At 47.1% G+C, this 19,510-nt stretch overlaps 1 protein-coding gene across 1 annotated transcript in view; it reads left to right on the forward strand.

The window, feature by feature from the left end:
- The window catches only part of LOC144138485 (uncharacterized), a 31,494-nt gene extending 12,605 nt beyond the window's left edge, over positions 1-18,889 (forward strand). The window contains exons 8-15 of the mRNA XM_077670782.1: positions 1,156-1,500; positions 2,072-2,161; positions 3,959-4,039; positions 7,893-7,958; positions 12,289-12,435; positions 13,800-13,889; positions 15,815-15,936; positions 18,759-18,889. Of these exons, the coding sequence (XP_077526908.1) occupies positions 1,156-1,500; positions 2,072-2,161; positions 3,959-4,039; positions 7,893-7,958; positions 12,289-12,435; positions 13,800-13,889; positions 15,815-15,936; positions 18,759-18,771 (954 nt within the window). The 3' untranslated portion in view covers positions 18,772-18,889. The remainder of the gene's footprint in view (positions 1-1,155; positions 1,501-2,071; positions 2,162-3,958; positions 4,040-7,892; positions 7,959-12,288; positions 12,436-13,799; positions 13,890-15,814; positions 15,937-18,758) is intronic.
- The last annotated feature ends 621 nt before the right edge of the window (positions 18,890-19,510 follow it).

Genomic DNA, 19,510 nt, shown 5'->3' on the forward strand with positions numbered 1-19,510 from the left:
AAGTTAGCGTTAAACCATGGAAAGGTCAACGAAGTTCATCAGGCCCGGAGTGTCGGCTTTTCAACATCTGTATGGAGAATTCCGTTTCTCAAATTCAGGGATGTGACGGAAGCCCGTCTGGTTGGGATGCATTTTGATGAAGAAAGACAAGGACGCCGACTACAAGTTAGTCGAGTTTCGAAGAAATTGACATTTCGCCCCCCACACGGAAGCCCTGGTCACAATACAATGTTGAAGGGGAATAATCGCCTTACGTACGTTTCAAAACGCTGCGCAGGCAACTTGCGCAGATTGGTGGCAGGTTTCCGGAGATCCGATTCAGCGTGTGTTCCGTCGTCTGTATGTGAAGTGATTCCAGTAACAGACGTGAGGTAGCATTCCTTTCTTTTTTTGCGAGGATGCGTGCAGTAAACCAGTTGATTGTGTGCGATGTGGTATCGCAGTGCTCGGGCAAGGGCGCTTGTCAACACGTGGCGCTTGTTCACAACTCAACTAACTTGTGGTTGGCTCCTTGTCTTTCTTCATCAAAATTCCGTTTCGTTGCAACTACTGCAGGTGTGCAAAGGGAGCGTAGTAAATCGTTTGGACAAATGGGCGTTCGTTTGGACGTTCGTTATGCCTCAGTTTTTAAAAGGGCATTTTAATCAGGTGTATCGGAAGAGAGGGAGAGAGCGATAAGGGGGAGGGAGAGCCGCACCAGGACGCTCGTATATTGCGACGTGTTTACGTGGCTCTGTCGACGTGTGGATGCCTGCCCTCTCAAGTATTTCTTTACACATTACTTTCAAAGGAAGATTATCCTTGCAACCATTTACTATCGGAAGAGAGGGAAAGAATGATAAGGAGGAGGTAGAGGTGCGCCGGGACGCACGCATATTGCAACGAGTGTACGTGTCTACGTGTGGAAGCCTGCCCTCTCAAGTATGTCCTTACACATTACTTTCAAAGGAAGATTATCCTTGCAACCATTTACTATCGGAAGAGAGGGAGAGAATGATAAGGAGGAGGTAGAGGTGCGCCGGGACGCACGTATATTGCAGCGAGTGTGCGTGTCTACGTGTGGAAGCCTGCCCTCTCAAGTATGTCCTTACACATTACTTTCAAAGGAAGATTATCCTTGCAGCCGTTTACTTTGTTTCTGTCCTCCCTGTCCAGGAAAGCGACGGCACGCTCACCTTCAAGGCCCTGCAGACCTTGGTGGCTCCGGAGGACATCCGGGAGATGGCAGGTCGCTTCTCCGAGTGCGAGCGCACCCGCGCTCCTGCCTTCGACGTCGTGGGCCCCAAGGTGGCCGAGGCCATGGCCAAGATGCTGCTAGGGGTCGACAGTCCGTGGCTGGGCATCCTGGTCGGCAACGGGCAGCCCAAGTTCCCGGCCGTCGACGCGATGATGCTCAACATAGGGCAGCCACAGACCACCCCCGCAATTATCGAGACGGTGCTCGGCTCCGTGGCCGACCACGTGATTACACCGGATGACGTCACAAATATAGCTGACAAGGTGCGTGCGACTTTGGATTTGAAAGCGTCGGGGCAGTGAACCTCGCATGCCGTATGAGTGTGACCGTCCTCTCAATGGGTGTTCACTCGAAATACTGATACACTGACGTTGTGCACAGACAGGGCATTCTAGGTCGCAAGATTCCTCTGTCGGGCGCGCCCGTCTGCACCGAAAAGTGGAGTTTTTTTTGCGCTATACTACTCAAGAAGGAGACGCTGTCTTTAGAAGTGCTTTAGTGTTTGGAGGGACCATTATGTTCTTTCAGAATGAGAGTCGCCTTTGTCTTCAACGGAAATATTTCTACGCGTATGTAACCTTTCCAGACGAAATACGTACAATGTAAGTTATACAACCTGGTGAGAAGTTATACATGACGGCTGGATTAATGCTGTAAAAATGTCATTTCACTTATTGCTATCTTAGAACCATCGAACTTTGCAAAGCGGAAATAAAAGGCAAAAAGATCCGTAATTGAAGTACAGCACTTTCTGCTCCGAAATCTTAGGTACAGTGATTTAAAAAAGCGGTGGTCTTCAATAGATTTACTACCGCTGTTTTGCTCTTCATCTAGGCAAAATCTGCTTGGAAGACTATGCAAGGCGTCGTGGACGCCAGGAAGCGCATGAAAAGCTGGATAGCCCAACCTGCAAGATCGGGACAGGTAAACGGTCCTTGTTTTATTTTCTCGCTGAACGTTGAATACGTTGGATAGAGCGTGCCCAGTAGATGGTTGAACGCCTGTGAGGAATGTACGAAAAACTCATATGCAGTTGCGGGTTAGTAATGTGAAACGTTGCTGCTAGCGCTACACATTTATACCAAGGAAAGGAACCTGGATTCGACCAATGAAGCTTCGGATATGGGGTTTCATTTCATTTCATTAGTTCCTTAAGGGCCCGAAGGCATTACATTAGGGGTTGGGGCAAATACACACAGGGAAGACAAATAATAAGTTTAAAATAAATACAACTGGGCATCAAAAAATAAATAAAGAACGGTGATTGACATGCATCAGTCAGAACAACTAACAACAAAAAAGGCAGATAACAGAAAACTGATACTGAAAACAAACCCGCCGCGGTGGCTCAGTGGCTAAGGCGCTGCGCTGCTGAGCGTGAGGTCGCGGGTTCGATTCCCGGCCGCGGCGGCCGCTTTTCTGGTGGAGGCGAAAAGCAAAAACGCCCGTGTGTTCGAGATTTTGGCGTACGTTAAAGATCCCCAGGTGGTCAAAATTAATCCGGAGCCCTCCACTACGGCGCGCCTCATCGCGTGTGTTGCGCCGGCGCGTTAAAGCCTACAATCAATACCGAATACACAGGTGCAGTTACAAAAATTTTAAAAAAGCACACAGAAAAAAACAGACAAGCAAGAGCGATTGCACAGGTTCAAACTGGTAAGGCGTATGAATCAGCATTGATATTCGTAGTTGTTGTAATGGTCGTCCTTTTTTTTTTTTTCGAAAAGATGCGCGGTCAGTGCATGATACTTAATTGTCGGGTAGAGAATTTCAATGTTATTGCATTGCGAGAGAATGAACGTGGGAATGCTACGGTACGACAGACATGGCTTGAGTGGCTGATGGGCGTAACAGATTGTATGTATCAAGTGGTCTTACATTCAGTCCTCCGGGGAATCCTCAACGCCTCGTTTCTAAGTTAGGCGAGCGTTGTTAAGCATCTTGGCTCAGGGTGGACGGGTGACGTAATAGAGGAAACTGGGTGCCGGTGCGTACTCGGTGTGATAGAGTTGACACCGAGGAACAGGACCAGAAAAAAAGGGGGAACCCGCTAGCTCGATTAAAGTTTGAAAGCGTAACATTTGTAGGCAAAGCTTGAACAAGGCTTTCGCAAGACAAGAAGGGCTCGAGGAACACGGAAGAGGCCTTCGTCATACACTACGCACAAACTTGATGATGATTAAGGTAATCAATTGGTGTATTCATTGGAAGATGATAGGTGTAACATTAAGGGACAAGAAGGGAGCGGAGTGAGTCAGAGAACAAACGCGTGTTAAGGACATATTAGTAGAAATTAAGAAGAAGGAATGGATGTGGGCAGGGTATCTAATGCAAAAACAAGATAACCATTGGTCATTAAGGGCAACAAAGTGGAACCCTAGAGAAGGCAAGCATGGCAGGGGGCGGCAGATAGTTAGATGGGCAGGTGAGACCAAAAAGTTTGCGGGGATAAATTGGTCGCAGTTAGCACAGGACCGGGATAATTGGAGATTAATGGGAGAGGCCTATGCCCTGCAGTGGGCGTAGATAGGCTGGTGATGATGACGGTAATGATTGGGTCTGGATTCAGCTGGCATATAGTTCGCTCTTCGTGTTACAGTGAATTTCGTAGCGTGTTAAGTGCGCTGGTTGTAGCGCTCGTAACAGAAGCGCTACATTGTAACAAAAACCGGAATGCTCTTAGTCTATTTCTTGCTCAAGTTAGCCTTTAACTGCTTTCAGGCTAAAGACGACGTGGAGAGGGCAGGTTGGCTCCTAGACGGGATCAGCAAGGATAAGGTGGACGCCCTTGCTAAGGCTGCGGTGAGTACTGAATGACGCCGGACTGAAATCTAATAAATGCACCGAGCGGCCTTGAAGCGGCTATGAAGACAAAATACGACTTTGTACATTTAAGAAGACCTAGCCTTCGGCAACTCACTCAGCTCCACTGCAGCCGCGAAAGACGTTGTTCAACCGAAAAAACGCAGGAATATTGAAAAAACTTGAAAATTTTGCGCTGCAGTATTGTATATGGGTAGGAGTGACGTGATGAGCACGAGGTCGCGGGTTCGATTCCCGGCCGCGGCGGCCGCTTTTCTGATGGGGGCGAAAAGCAAAAACGCCCGTGTGAGCGAGATTTCGGCGCACATTAAAAATCCCCAGGTGGTCAAAATTAATCCGGAGCCCTCCACTACGGCTCGCCTCATCGCCTGCGTTGCGTCGGTGCGTTAAACCCTGCAATCAAACCATCAGGAGTGACGTGGTGTGGCCCAGCTTTAAGAACACGGTTATCAGGAAGCAACTGCACGTTAGTATTCAAGTTATACGACTAAACAGAAGTAGAGGCCCCCTACAATCTCGCCGTCGTGTTTCTTATCAGTGACGCTGCCAATCGCACGAACAAGATTCTGTGTCGTAATAGAGACGTCGCCGAAAAGTGGCAGGTGAATCGACACTGCTTTATGTGTTTTTCAAACATCCGGAATATTTGTTTGTAGTTTGCGATAAGGTTGGTGTCATTGTTATCGGGGCCAAGCAGTCTTTTTAATCAACAAAAGTTGTATTCTGTCTCCATGGCCCTTTTCGTCGTTGGATTTAGAATAGCGTCTAAGTCGCGGTGGGAGCAGGCATTTCACAAGGTTCTGTAGTGCACCTGTGCAAGGTCCTGCAACTGCGAAGGAAAGTTTGACATCCACCTAAATGCAGCCGACGGCTACAATGGAAAGCTATACAGCATTCTCAGAAACTTCGCAGTAGAAGAAAAATTCGTCCTGGTCCAGGATTCGAACCCGAGACCACCGCTTAACCTTAGGAGTCACTCTACCAACTGAGCTAACCAGGAGGCTAGTCGTTTGTAGCGCGAGAGCGAATTGATCAACTCGAAGTGAAGGACACGTGTTAGTCGACCAGATTTAGGGGAAACCCCAAGGGGGAAGTTTCTGCGAAGGAAAGTTTGATGTCCACCTAAATTCAGCCAACGGCTAACGGAAAGCTATACAGCCTTCTCAGAAACTTCGCAGTTGAAGAAAAATTCGTCCTGGTCCAGGATTCGAACCCGGGACCACCGCTTAACCGGAGGAGTCGCCCTACCAACTGAGCCAACCTGGACTAGCTAACCTGAGCCATCTTGGACCAGGACGAATTTTAAGTGCGAATGCACTTCTTAAGCGAGCCTGAATCGTCCGCCGCCGTCGTCCGCATAGCAACAGCTGCGGGTGCGCGCGCTCCTCGTCTTCCCTAGCAACGGGGGGAGATGGGCGCGCGCTACTCTCCTCCTCCTCTCTCCGCTCAGTGACTGCGGGTGTTGGGCGCCTCCTCTCCACTTCGGGCGGGAGAGCTCTCGCTCGCGTAGCGGGCGCTCCGCATTCCGACGCGTGAGGGCGCTCGTGTAGCCCTCGCCGTAACGGCGGGCGCTACTCTCCTCCTCCTCTCTCCGCTCAGTGACTGCGGGTGTTGGGCGCCTCCTCTCCACTTCGGGCGGGAGAGCTCTCGCTCGCGTAGCGGGCGCTCCGCATTCCGACGCGTGAGGGCGCTCGTGTAGCGGCCGCTTGGCGCGGGAGGGTATTAGTCGAGCGCGCGCCGTCGTCGAGAGCTGTCGCTGGTCCTGCATATCGATAACGATGATGGCGGACCGGGCAACGGTACCAGCAATAACGAGTGAAATATCTTTCTTTGTAGTTGTGTGCGTGTGTGTGATCTCTCGACTACTCATTAAGATCACGATATCCACCGTAATCGCGCAATCAACAACCGTGCATTCGCACTTACACACTCTCCCCCTCGGGGAAGTGCGAGGGAATTTTTTTTCTTCAACGGCGAAGTTTCTGAGAAAGCTGTATAGCTTTCCATTGTAGCCGTTGGCCGCATTTAGGTGGATGTTAAACTTTCTTTCGCAGAAACTCACTCCACCTTGGGGATTTCCCCTAAATCTGGTCGATTAGTCCTGCGACTGTTAACTTGGGTGTGTAGCTTAGCTTCGCCTGAACGCATTCACCCGTAGCAGCTAAGTGCGGGCTCTGCTAATTAACTCCACATTTTGGCCCTGAGAGTGAGTGTTGAAGAACATACGATAAAACTGCTGTCCGTGGCAACGCCATGTCGGCCGCCAACATTCGTTTACGACCTGCATCGCAGCGCAGTCGTGTGGCTTGCCTTCCTATCTGTAACTGGTGCCGATGGAGGCCTTCGAGCAGACACAAATTCGTTTACGGCCGAAATGGCGTCGTCAGGGGCAGTTGTGTTACAGTGTACTAAAACAGGGAGTTGTGTCGTTCGGGGCCGCTTAGGGGGTTCTCTTTTGCGATGAAAATTTCTACTGAGGAACTCCTGTTGTAAGCAGCGCGCCTGGCAGCCGCTGCTTTCCTGTAGGTTTCGGAAGTTTTGTTTGTCAAATTAATCCTTATTTATTGTCTTAAATAGTCTTATTTCTTTATTTCATGATATAAAGTTTATAAAACCCGTCAAATAACTGTTCCCTGGGAGCGCAGGAGTTCCCTGGGGAACACCTGCGCTCCATACAATTTTTTCACCACAGAAGGGACCCGCGCTCTCCGTGGGTTCTTCCCCCGCACAACACATTTCTACCTATTAGTACAGTGTAGTTGTGGCATGCTTACTCGACACGCAAATCATGCCCCAAAATTCAAAAAAGTGCAAATTCTAAGTCTTCTTTTTTGTTTAGAATTGGAATTTTCGGTTGAGGTGGCGTAAATTCTACTGAGTCTAACGCGTGATACATTTAAACGCGGTGTTTGCTACAGAGCTGCCTATGCAGCCACTTAGATAATAAATTCAAGTTTGTTCGTCTTGTAAACACTTGCAGTAAGACATGGTGATACAGCTATTAAGCGACGAAGTAGAAGTAATTCGGACGTTGTCAGCACGAATTGTTCTTGAAGAGGTTAAACTATTGAATTCTTACTAAATATTTCGCTAATACCGCATGTGCATCAGGGCTCCAAATGAAACAAAGAAAGGCATGAGAGCTGCTAAAGCATAATCGTTCCGATTCAGGATGGTTATTTACAATGTCAATCGAGCAATATTGGGGAGACGGCTGCCATAACGTGCAATAAATAAAGCTTTATTAGTCGTTCGTGCACTTACTATTAGTCGTTTGGCTGTTTGCCAAACCATTTGTGTACAAGCCGTTTGGGTACTTCCGGAACTTACTAGCAAGACTTCACGCCTGTTTCAAATAGCGGACATTTGCCTCACAAATCGAAGAGTTCCGGTCCAATGCCGCCAACGTGGTAATAGGGAATATTTGCCTAATACAAGACTTGTTACCTAATAACTTATGCTTTGAATATAATGCGTAATTCCTGCTTTAATGTAATGGCATTTATGTATGTTTATCACCGCTAATAAAGCAGTGTCGATTACTTTACAATTAAGAGTAATTTTATATGTGAACCCTTGTTACTAGAAGGGGCAACCGGATTATAACTTACAAATCGGAGATTGAAATTCACATTTAAATTAACCTGTCACAGACACATTAATGAGTTTACAACAATGCGAGAACAGCCCTGTGTTTAATACATTAATGTTCGGTTTAACTTATGACGTACACCTCCGTCACATCGCTTCCCTCACAGCCCCTGTATTTATTCTATGGTCTTTGTTTTTATTCTGGAGTGTTAACTTATGGATAACCCTATGCACGTCGCAGGACAAGATCGTTGCCATCTGCAATGGTTTGAAGGACGCCGTGACTGTCGACAACCAGCCACTCCAGGTGAGTTTCCGTTCTTACAAGAACAACGGCCGCCAAGAGCATCTTTTTGAACAACCCTCGTGTGTGCGGGAATGACACTGTCGCATTTAAACGAGAAAGCTTGGTACCAATAAAACGAGGATTTTTGTCGACTAAAGCTAGGTATTTGAAAGTTCGGCCATGCGGCTTCGTGCGTGGCCTTTAAAATGTTTGCATCAGCTACAGCTTCGGAATCGTCTAGCAAAAGCCGTTACATAATTAATGCTTTTTAATGTGTGCAGCAGTTATACCACTGATTTCTGAGGTTACCTCTTCTCCCTAGGCACCACCTCAAACGAGGGAGACAGGCAGACAACTAGCAAGAAGAAAAAATGGCAGCATCTCCACTCTGTGGATGATGGCGAGGGGGCGGAGTGCGGGGACTCGAAATGACATCCAAGTTGCGCCCCGAGTGACATCCGATTTGCGCCCCGACAGTCATTCGATTTGAGCCGTGAGTTGCACCATGATTATTCCCTAAATGAAACTGCAACTCACGGCTCAAATGGAATTTCGCTTGATTTTTGCTGATGGTGGCGTGCGCACGGATGGACGCGGACGGACATTTTGAGGTCCTAAGGTACTCCGCACCATTACTACAGGCGAGGGAGTAAGCCGTTTGTCTCTCGTGTACTAGCTCACCGTCGTAGCCCAATGGGTGAGACGACTGACACTAACTCGGTCTTGTCTACCAGACCGACGCTTGAATCCTGCCGGTGCCTGTGTGATTTTCTGCTGCAACGCGCACGGACGCGGACGGACATTGTGCGGTCCTAAGGTACTCCGCACCTAAAAAATGAACGCCATCCCACCATGGCTGCGAAAGTGGATATCCAGCGCAGCTGTTGTGAGCCACTATACACATGCTGATGGGGGAGGTTATGAAATGTTCCTCGTTGTCTCGGCAGGCTTGTAACTTTCACTCGGCAAATTCTGGCGGCACTCGGCTTCTCTGGCGCATGCGCTCGGTGTCTTGGGCGCGAAATGCTGGGTTCTGCCTAGCCTGACGCATGCGCTAGCCCTACAATGACGTCAACCCCCCTCCCCTTTCGAGAGCAGCTGCAAACGTAATATTTACCAGAGCACCGCATCATCCATCATCCAGTTTTGATGCTTGTTTTGTGTTTTTTTCTTTAAACGAACACTTGGCTCTATGCTGCACGCCTGGTTAGCCTGCGCTCGGCGTCTTGGGCGAGAACTGCTCCTACCTGAGTTTTTTGTTTACGACACGACATTTTCCGGCCAACGAGAGGCTAACAGCTTCGCTGTAAAAAAATCAAAGGAAAGGTGATAAGATGTATTTGTAACATTCGTTTGTTTGGGGTGTTCGGGATAATGAGGGAAATTATTCACCGGAAGGTAACAAGTCTGTATTCGTGAATAGAAAAAAAGATGTAGTTTAGCTTTGCAAAGCGGGTAACTTGTGGCAGTACCAACAACTCCGCACTTAGTCGCTTCCTTCACGTTCCGGAATTCCAGTTGTGCCCTTCGCAGATGTCGCACGAGGGCACTGGTATACGGTAGACTAGGTCAAAATTCGTGAACCCGCGCATAGTAGTGCTACGAGTGAGGAAAGGGTCCGCTGTCGGGAGCAAAAAAACGGTGTCTTTTAGAACAGTGAAGTAAGAAACCACTCGTGTAATCAAGGCAGCCAAACCACTGGTGTAATCAAGGCAGCCCATTTTTTTTAAAGATATTATGTTCACTACTGGAACTTCGAAACAGAGACGGCTGTACGTACGTGCGCCGGAGTACTACTGTTACACCGTTCACCCGCAAGAGTCAAAAGGCTGTGCACCCAAATGACTCCTTTTAATCAGTGCTTACACCAAACATTGCGGCCATTCCTGCAAAAGAATATAGGGTCCTCGAAACTTATTGCGAAGAGTTGGTCCGCTGCGTTGGAATGGCTTCCTCGTGCGCATTTGTGTTGCATGCACCGAGTGCGTTTGCATGTTGCAGGTGTTGCAAGAGTCAAAAGGCTGTGCACCCCAATGACACCTTTTCATCAGTGCTTGCACCAAAAAGTTTCGGCCATGCCTGCAAACGAATATAGAGTCGTCGAAACTTTTTGCATAGATTGGGTCCATTGCGTTGGAGTCGCTTCCTTGTGCGCATTTGTGTTGCATGCACCGAGTGCGTTTGCATGTTGCACGTGTTGCAAGAGTCAAAAGGCTGTGCACCCCAATGACACCTTTTCATCAGTGCTTGCACCAAAAAGTTTCGGCGTTCGATTCCCGGCCGCGGCGGCCGCTTTTCTGATGGAGGCGAAAAGCAAAAACGCCCGTGTGTTCGAGATTTCGGCGCACGTTAAAGATCCCCAGGTGGTCAAAATTAATCCGGAGCCCTCCACTACGGCGCGCCTCATCGCCTGCGTTGCGTCGGCGCGTTAAACCCTACAATCAATCAAATCAAAAAGTTTCGGCCATCCCTGCAAACGAATATAGAGTCGTCGAAACTTTTTGCATAGATTGGGTCCATTGCGTTGGAGTCGCTTCCTTGTGCGCATTTGTGTTGCATGCACCGAGTGCGTTTGCATGTTGCACGTGTTGCAAGAGTCAAAAGGCTGTGCACCCCAATGACACCTTTTCATCAGTGCTTGCACCAAAAAGTTTCGGCCATGCCTGCAAACGAATATAGAGTCGTCGAAACTTTTTGCATAGATTGGGTCCATTGCGTTGGAGTCGCTTCCTTGTGCGCATTTGTGTTGCATGCACCAAGTGCGTTTGCATGTTGCATGTGTTGCAAGATTCAAAAGGCTGTGCACCCCAATGACACCTTTTCATCAGTGCTTGCACCAAAAATTTCGGCCATGCCTGCAAACGAATATAGAGTCGTCGAAACTTTTTGCATAGATTGGGTCCATTGCGTTGGAGTCGCTTCCTTGTGCGCATTTGTGTTGCATGCACCGAGTGCGTTTGCATGTTGCACGTGTTGCAAGAGTCAAAAGGCTGTGCACCCCAATGACACCTTTTCATCAGTGCTTGCACCAAAAAGTTTCGGCCATGCCTGCAAACGAATATAGAGTCGACGAAAATTTTTGCATAGATTGGGTCCATTGCGTTGGAGTCGCTTCCTTGTGCGCATTTGTGTTGCATGCACCGAGTGCGTTTGCATGTTGCACGTGTTGCAAGAGTCAAAAGGCTGTGCACCCCAATGACACCTTTTCATCAGTGCTTGCACCAAAAAGTTTAGGCCATGCCTGCAAACGAATATAGAGTCCTCGAAACTTATTGCGTAGAGTGGGTCCATTGCGTTGGAGTCGCTTCCTTGTGCGCATTTGTGTTGCATGCACCGAGTGCGTTTGCATGTTGCATGTGTTGCAAGAGTCAAAAGGCTGTGCACCCCAATGACACCTTTTCATCAGTGCTTGCACCAAAAATTTCGGCCATGCCTGCAAACGAATATAGAGTCGTCGAAACTTTTTGCATAGATTGGGTCCATTGCGTTGGAGTCGCTTCCTTGTGCGCATTTGTGTTGCATGCACCGAGTGCGTTTGCATGTTGCACGTGTTGCAAGAGTCAAAAGGCTGTGCACCCCAATGACACCTTTTCATCAGTGCTTGCACCAAAAAGTTTCGGCCATGCTTGCAAACGAATATAGAGTCCTCGAAACTTATTGCGTAGAGTGGGTCCATTTCTTTGGAGTCGCTTCCTTGTGCGCATTTGTGTTGCATGCACCGAGTGCGTTTGCATGTTGCACGTGTTGCAAGAGTCAAAAGGCTGTGCACCCCAATGACACCTTTTCATCAGTGCTTGCACCAAAAAGTTTCGGCCATGCCTGCAAACGAATATAGAGTCGTCGAAACTTTTTGCATAGATTGGGTCCATTGCGTTGGAGTCGCTTCCTTGTGCGCATTTGTGTTGCATGCACCGAGTGCGTTTGCATGTTGCACGTGTTGCAAGAGTCAAAAGGCTGTGCACCCCAATGACACCTTTTCATCAGTGCTTGCACCAAAAAGTTTCGGCCATGCCTGCAAACGAATATAGAGTCGTCGAAACTTTTTGCATAGATTGGGTCCATTGCGTTGGAGTCGCTTCCTTGTGCGCATTTGTGTTGCATGCACCGAGTGCGTTTGCATGTTGCATGTGTTGCAAGAGTCAAAAGGCTGTGCACCCCAATGACACCTTTTAATCAGTGCTTGCACCAAAACGTTTCGGCCATCCCTGCAAACGAATATAGAGTCCTCGAAACTTATTGCGTAGAGTGGGTCCATTGCGTTGGAGTCGCCTCCTTGTGCGCATTTGTGTTGCAAGCACCATCGACGGGTCTTGTGGAGATCCCATGATGGGTACACGTCCATCGTGCGTAGGACTACATCAAGCAGAACAATGCCAGGTGGAAGAACCTGCAGGACCGGGAGACGGCGGCCATCGGCAACCTCACGGACATGGCGTCCACAGCCAAGCGCAGGCTGCAGGACGACATCAAGCAGTACTTCGACCACGCCAAAACACAGGTACCTGCAATGATGACCGTGGTGATTTGTTGACCGATTTACTGATGCGTTTTATGTCTCTACTATCATAGGGCAGCCTCATGCGGTGGGCATGAGGCGCTCTCAACAAATGCCTCTAATTCAACTTTCCACTCGTTTGACTTCCGCCCTTTTTCTTTGAATCGTGTAAGAAAAAATCCCGGGCCATCTCCACTAACGTGAAACCTGGGGAGGGGAGAAGCATTCAGTGTATAAGTTTATTCTTGGCGTTTTTGTCCACGGAAATGAAACCGTTGGGCGGTAGAGGTATACAGTTTTGCTGTAAACGTCTCTAGTCGTTGAAGCACGAAGCGTTTCTAGCGCGAGGCTTAAACGAGTGTCCGGGTGTTTCTTTTAGTACGCGCTACGCTCTAGCACGGGGCGTAAATGAGTTTCCAGGTGTTTCAGTACCGTGACTACATGACACGACAATTATGACATGAGACGCCGAAAGCCCCAGCCCCTAAGGGGCTTCGCCCCTAAAATATTCTTCTAACGTAAATAAATAATCTAACGTAAAACTTTACGTAGGGCGCTCCTTTGAACGCCAAAAATGTTCGGCAATAAAAAGCTGTCCTTTGTGTTCCCGGTAAGCATTTAAGATCACCAATTATTTAAGAACGCCTTAGCTAACATTGTATAAACTAGAAAGTTTTTGTATTGCACTATTTCTGTTGTTTTTCTGTTTGTTAGCCAACATTGTATAAGCAAGAAATTTTTTTTTGTATCGTTTAATGCACTACTTCTGTTCTGTTTCTGTTTATAATCACTCCCCTCTGTAATGCCTATGGTCCGGAGGGTACCAATAAATAAATCTGTTTAACAGAAACGAATAACAACATACTGTGGCATTGAAAGTCTGTTAGCTATTGTAAAAAATGTTCCTACTACAAATGCCTGAGTCTCTTTGCAGCAAACTCGGGTATGGAAATCGGTCCCAAAGTATCTGAGCGCGTTTTTATTCCTTCCAATACGCACTGCAAGACTATAACCTCTGATGACCACGTTATTCACAATTCCTTACATTCTCCTAGGAGCATTAAGTAAGGGGGAGGGGTAGTAAATACAAAACTATTTGCAAGAGAATTAGAGTAAAAGACGATGCTGTACCGAGAAGGAGTTAGTTTCTTATAATAAGTGAATTCTTCAACCGAGAGAAATTTACCAGTTTTGCCCATTTCGAAGTATTCACTGAGAGAGTTCTGATTGGCTAAAAAACCAGTATAGGCGAATGTGGCGCGAAACAAGCAAGGTGGTGCTGGTTTACGCAGCAGAACCATGTCACGTGTTTAAAAGAATGCAGCTCCGAACTGTGGCCCTCTTTGACCTCTTCTTACGCTGTCCAGTTGCAGACCAACATTGGTGAGTGCCTGCCCCTGTATACGCTCTACACCACGAGTCTGGCCGCCGTATGCGACAGGGGTACCCGTCCTTTCGTGAGTGACATACGACTGCTACAGAGTGCTTGAAGCGGCACCTAACCTAACCTAACCTAACCTAACCTAACCTAGCCTAGCCTAGCCTAACCTAACCTAACTTAACCTAACCTAACCTAATCTAACCTAACCTAACCTAACCTAACCTAACCTCACCTCACCTCACCTCACCTCACCTCACCTAACCTGACCTAACCTAACCTAACCTAACCTAATCTAATCTAACCTCACCTAACCTAACCTAACCTAGCCTAACCTAACCTAACCTCACCTAACCTAACCTAACCTAAAAGTTGCTTTTCCTCAATTCAGCCTCTTTTTTCGGCTGTTCGACATCTACATCGAAATATAATTGTGACTGAGCTTCACAATGACGCACTCGCATGGTCCATTCCTGCAGCCGACAACGAAAGCTCGGCGCATTGCGTTGTCTCAAATACGAGTCGACTCAAAAGTTCCGTAATAGCTGCGGCATTCCTCAATTCGGGCATGACGTCCTGCATTGCGCAGCGCTACAGCGCAGTCCACAGACCACATCATCGTTAGGCAAAAAACGCACTGCAGGAAAGCCAACTTGCACAATAAATGACTCGAGGAACAAACGCTTCCCGTGTTGGGAATCGAACATGGGTCCCTCGTGTTATAAAGCCGACGTCTATTCGATTGTCCATTCCGAGGCGGAAGACGCGATTTGGATTTCGGACTTTGAGGCAGGTTGCACGGAGAAAGCTTCGCGTTTTAACCATTTTTCGCTCGAGAAAAGATCTTTTATTTGTTGAATCAGATGGCTCGGTCTCGGTAATGCGTAATTTTTTATTTTTTTTTTATTTTTTATTTTTTTTTTTGCTGGTGGCGTGAATTGGTCACTCGAGTGCTCGGGGTGAATCTCAACTACGGTACTGCCTTAGAGTGTATGGTATCCCTTACGGGGTTAATTGTAACCATAGTACACAACTTGTCTGCAACAGAAACTGGGTTTACGCGTCTGCGCTTCTTGAGCTCTTTAACATTACGCTTTAAGTCTAATCAAAATGTCAGTAAGATACAATAAGTAGATGTTAGAAATACCATGCTTACGCAACGACTGTTATCAAATCTCTAACTGGGGCCGGGTAAAAAAAAATTTAGGGTTAGTGTGACACACGGGGAACTGCCATGATATAAATAAAAAAAACAGCGTGAGTTCAATGACCACTGCGTTGGGGAAAGAAAATTGTTGACTATAGAATGCTAATATTAAGGGTATTTGTTAACAAAATTTGTGTCGTATCGGATCAGAAAACTCTCAAAATAACTTGTTTCAAGCAAGAAACTCAGAAAACAAGTTTTGAATATCAAGAGTTTGCAGAAAGCAGAAAGGACCAGCAGTATGTGAAGACAGGCAGCTGAATGTCGAAGGTGATTGACAACCCAACGAAAACGGCAAGTGGAAACGCTGCTTTCAATTTGAAAAGAAATTACTGAAAGTTCAGTCAGTCGAAAAGCGTGCAATTGAGGAACAAAGTAGAAATTAAGTTTCAGCGCCTCTGTGAGCCCCTTTACTGCCCTCTTCCTCCTCCATTGAGCAATTCAATTAAAGAATAATCGAATTCAATTGTCTCACGTTCGTAGCGCTCGGGCGCCGTCTGTTGAGACCTCTCGTTTCTACTGTGCTTTACTGTATTGCTTTAGTGTTTGCTTTTTTCTCGCCGTTGTTTGACAATTTTTTAACGCTTCTTTTATTTTCTTTTTGCTACAAAATCACGTTACAGACAGACGGACGGGCGGGCCAAAATTTTCTGCGTTTAGGCAGCCCGAGGAAGAGTCAAATATTAACGCGCTAGTAACGAATGCCTGAACTAACACAACGGACCGTCGGAAGGGTTTTTCTTACAAATTCCATCGCCCTTGACGCCGATCGCTACCGCCTTCTCTGTCCTGTCCAGGCCGCGTTCTGGATGAGCGTGTACTTGTTCTTCCTGCTGGGCGTTCCCGCCGTGCTGACCGCTCTGTCCGTGTCGACCTACTACTCCAGGAAGGCTCCAGAAACCGAGCCTGCCGCCGCAGGGTAAGGTCGGACGCGCATGCGCAAGACAACTACCCCCGCAGTGAGCGGGGCTTTCCAACGGGTTTGTGACTGCGACAGACCGAAAACCTGGATAAAGTTTTAAACTTCTCGCCAACCCAAACATTTATGCTCGACGCGAACTTTCGTAAAGTCCGTAATATCGTTTTTTTTTTTTTTTTTACAGCCAGGCTGTTTTATGCTATGTTTTGACCAAAATTCCGTGCGTCTGCCGAGTCGCGTCGACGAAGCATTGCACACGCTCGCTCCAGAGCTGGCGCTAAATTCTCTGTAGCTTTCAATATAATGTAGGTAACGTGGATAAAAATAGTGAAATCGGCCTCTATATATATATAAGCAGTAGAAGAAACTTCTCGAGGAGCCAGAAGAAATATGTTAGGAAATGGTTGACTCACTAAACGAACAAAAACAGTATTGACCGATGAAGCCTGGTCGTTCAGTCGAAACGTCAGTAAAATACTGTTTTTGTTTGTTTAGTGAGTCAACCATTGTATGTATGTATGTATATATATATATATATATATATATATATATATATATATATATATATATATATATATATATATATATATATATATATATATATATATATATATATATATATATATATATATATATATATATCTTAGCAAGTTTACAGTAAGTTGTCAACGCTACTGACTTCCCGCCTGCTCCCAATGCATGGTCATCTGCAGAGGAAGTATGGCTATAGAATTTAGAATTCTAAAGAAGTTCTGTGTATGTGTCTGCATGCAATCGATATTGCGAAATCCCGTTATAATGAAGCAGTATTGGGGCTGTAAATTAGTTCATTATATCGGACATTTGTGTCATGGCGATACATGGCATCATGATTTAAACGGGTCAACAGAATTGCGGCTCATTTAAGAGCATGCTTTTTCTTCGCATGTTACATCCGACATTCGTTGCATTAGTAGAGGTCGGCTATTACAAATCGGCGATCTGGCTCTAGCAAAAATCCTAGATATAAAAAACACATTATATTCTAGGATTCAAAACCACTAGAAACAAGGTAACCCCTATCTGTCTGTGGCTAGGTTAGGCATTCCAATCTAAATGAACCAGAACCAGAACGTAAGAACGTGAACGCACAAAAGAAGGAAGTTCGTTTGACGAAAGTTTCGTCAAACCAAGAAAGTTTCATTTTCAAACGAAAAAAAAATGCTTGTGTTGTCTCTCTTTTATTTTGCTTTTTATGTTAGCTTCCGTGTTTTCATTCTCACGGGAACGAAATATTCCTTTGTTATGCACGATATTGCGCTCGGCTCTCGCGGTTCGGTTTCGTTACAAAAATACGTGTCACAGAAGTGAAGCGTGGCCAACCAAAGTTCGTATTTAGTTCGCTATAGCCTATAATTCGCTATATCACCATTGGTTATAACGAGGTTAAACGGTATAGTAAGCCAGAATGATAACTCAATGTAGTTATCCAGCAATAAAACTTCGCTGGTCTTCCATCTTCACAATACTGGAAGGGCTCTAATTTTTAATTCGATGCAAGATTTGAATATTTCTCGCCAGGTGTCGCTGTGTTCTATTTTAAGAGCGGAGCTGTTGTTACTGGCCGTAAGTTCTGGGTTCGTGCGCGCCGAAAACTCCCCGAGAAAATGCCGAGCGCTCGTGCACGCGTACCTCGAGCGCCCGTTCGCCAAGCTAAGCATACCCGCTTAGGATCATTGGCCAATATTGGCAAAAAAAAAAAAAGAAAAAAAATTCCCGCGCCTTCCCGCGAGGGGAACACGAGTAAATGCAGAGCATTGGGGGTCGTTAACGCCGCGTAAAGTCGCGTTAGGGTGGGTAGTTGGGTCGTAGTTGCGTTGGTGTTGGTTTGGGGTAGAGAGAGGAGAGTAAAGTCGCGTTAGGGTGGAGCGAGCATCAACCAAGGAACGAAAGAGCAACGCAGTGACTGAAGCACGAGCGACCGCTAGCCGCTTTATATTTGCAGCGCGCGCAGTAGAGGGAGAGCAGTACGGGGGGGAGAGCGCGCATGCGGCGCGCGGCCTTCCACGCCCAACCGCGCTGCTATCACGCACCTGTTACGCCGAGACCGCGACGGAGCGAACGGGCTGACTACGACGCATGCGCGCGCCAGCTGCTGTTGAGAGAGAGGAGGGAAGCAGGAGAGGCGCACCTGCTGCGGACGCGGAGCTGTGGACGCCGTCCGACGCAGGAAGAGGCGAGGCTAAGAAATGCTCTGCATTTAAAACTCCAGCCTTGGCCGCGTGCCTCGAGCGCACGTTCGTCAAGCCAGGCATATCCACTTACGGATATTTGCAAACATTGCCCACACAAAGCAAAACTTGCTCAGAATGAGGAAGACGCGTCATATCGTACACCTTTCATTCGTTCGTCCTCGTGTCGTCGTGCGCATGCGCACTGTACCGTGAAAGAGCCGTGACGTGAATGTCGAAGCTGCTGTAGGTGATCATTCCCTCCACATAACCCAGCCGCGAACAGTTCGCCCGGCCGAGGAAGAGGCCGCGCTTCAAGAGGGTGCGCGTGCAAAAGCATCCGCTAGAGACGACAAGTCGCGCTTGGAGAGCGGCGTACGAAAACGTCGACCAAAACGACGAGCTCCATCTGGCGTTGCTCAACATTAGGTTATTCAAATGGCATGCCGCCGACGTCAACCACGACACCCCAACGATACTGAAACTCAACTTTGTGTCCGTCAATGATCACTTTTAACAGCTTCGCCATTCAAGTCTTGCGCAAGCTTCCCTGAATTTTTCATGATTTGTGTTCAGATTGTTCACTATCCGCCTGGGTTTTTTTTTCACCAGGGATGAACAGTGAAGATATTGTGTTCGGGAACAACGTCGCATGTGCGGACTGCAAAGCAGCTGATGAAGTGCGCCGAGCATCGCCACAGCTCAGCACGCTTCACCAAGCACGGGCACTAGATCTGTGATCATTCTTGATCCACGTATACACGTGGGCTGCACGCCGTCTTTGGTTTGACTTCAGCGTCGCCTTGGTATACTATGCAATGACGACGAAACTCTCATTTTTTTGTTTATTCTTCGAACATGTTTGATATAGTGTATCGTGCGTGATTTTCTTGTTACAAGTTTCATATGTGAGCCGACTTTGCAGATTTCCTTTCGTTTTTTGTATGTGCACGTGACTGTGATGTGAAGTTTATCAGCGTGCTCTTGGTAGTCGTCGATCATACGAAGTTGCTTGTTTGCGAAAACAGACTTTTATTTGATATCTTACCCGGACCATCACATCGCAGCTCCATTGCACTTTTTTGCACGTACTTGCGTCTATTGTCTGCTTGATTTGTGCACTATTTTGGTTGGATAGTACAGGTGCCTGTCCTGTCGATCATGTTGGAGAAATGTGAATTAAGTCAACACGCTACACGCTGTTAAGCATGCGTCCAGCTGTAGAACTTTACTCGCTTGAAGCTAAGAAACTATATTTTCTCAACATTTGTGCCATGGCGATACATGGAACAATGTTTAAACGAGTCAATAGCATTACGGCACCTTTAGAAGTATGCTGTTTCTTCGCATGTTTCTCAATGAAA

Source organism: Haemaphysalis longicornis, unplaced genomic scaffold, assembly GCF_048455015.1.
Source record: "Haemaphysalis longicornis isolate Haplotype H1 unplaced genomic scaffold, Haemaphysalis longicornis Haplotype H1 scaffold_5, whole genome shotgun sequence".
Classification (NCBI taxonomy): domain Eukaryota; kingdom Metazoa; phylum Arthropoda; class Arachnida; order Ixodida; family Ixodidae; genus Haemaphysalis; species Haemaphysalis longicornis.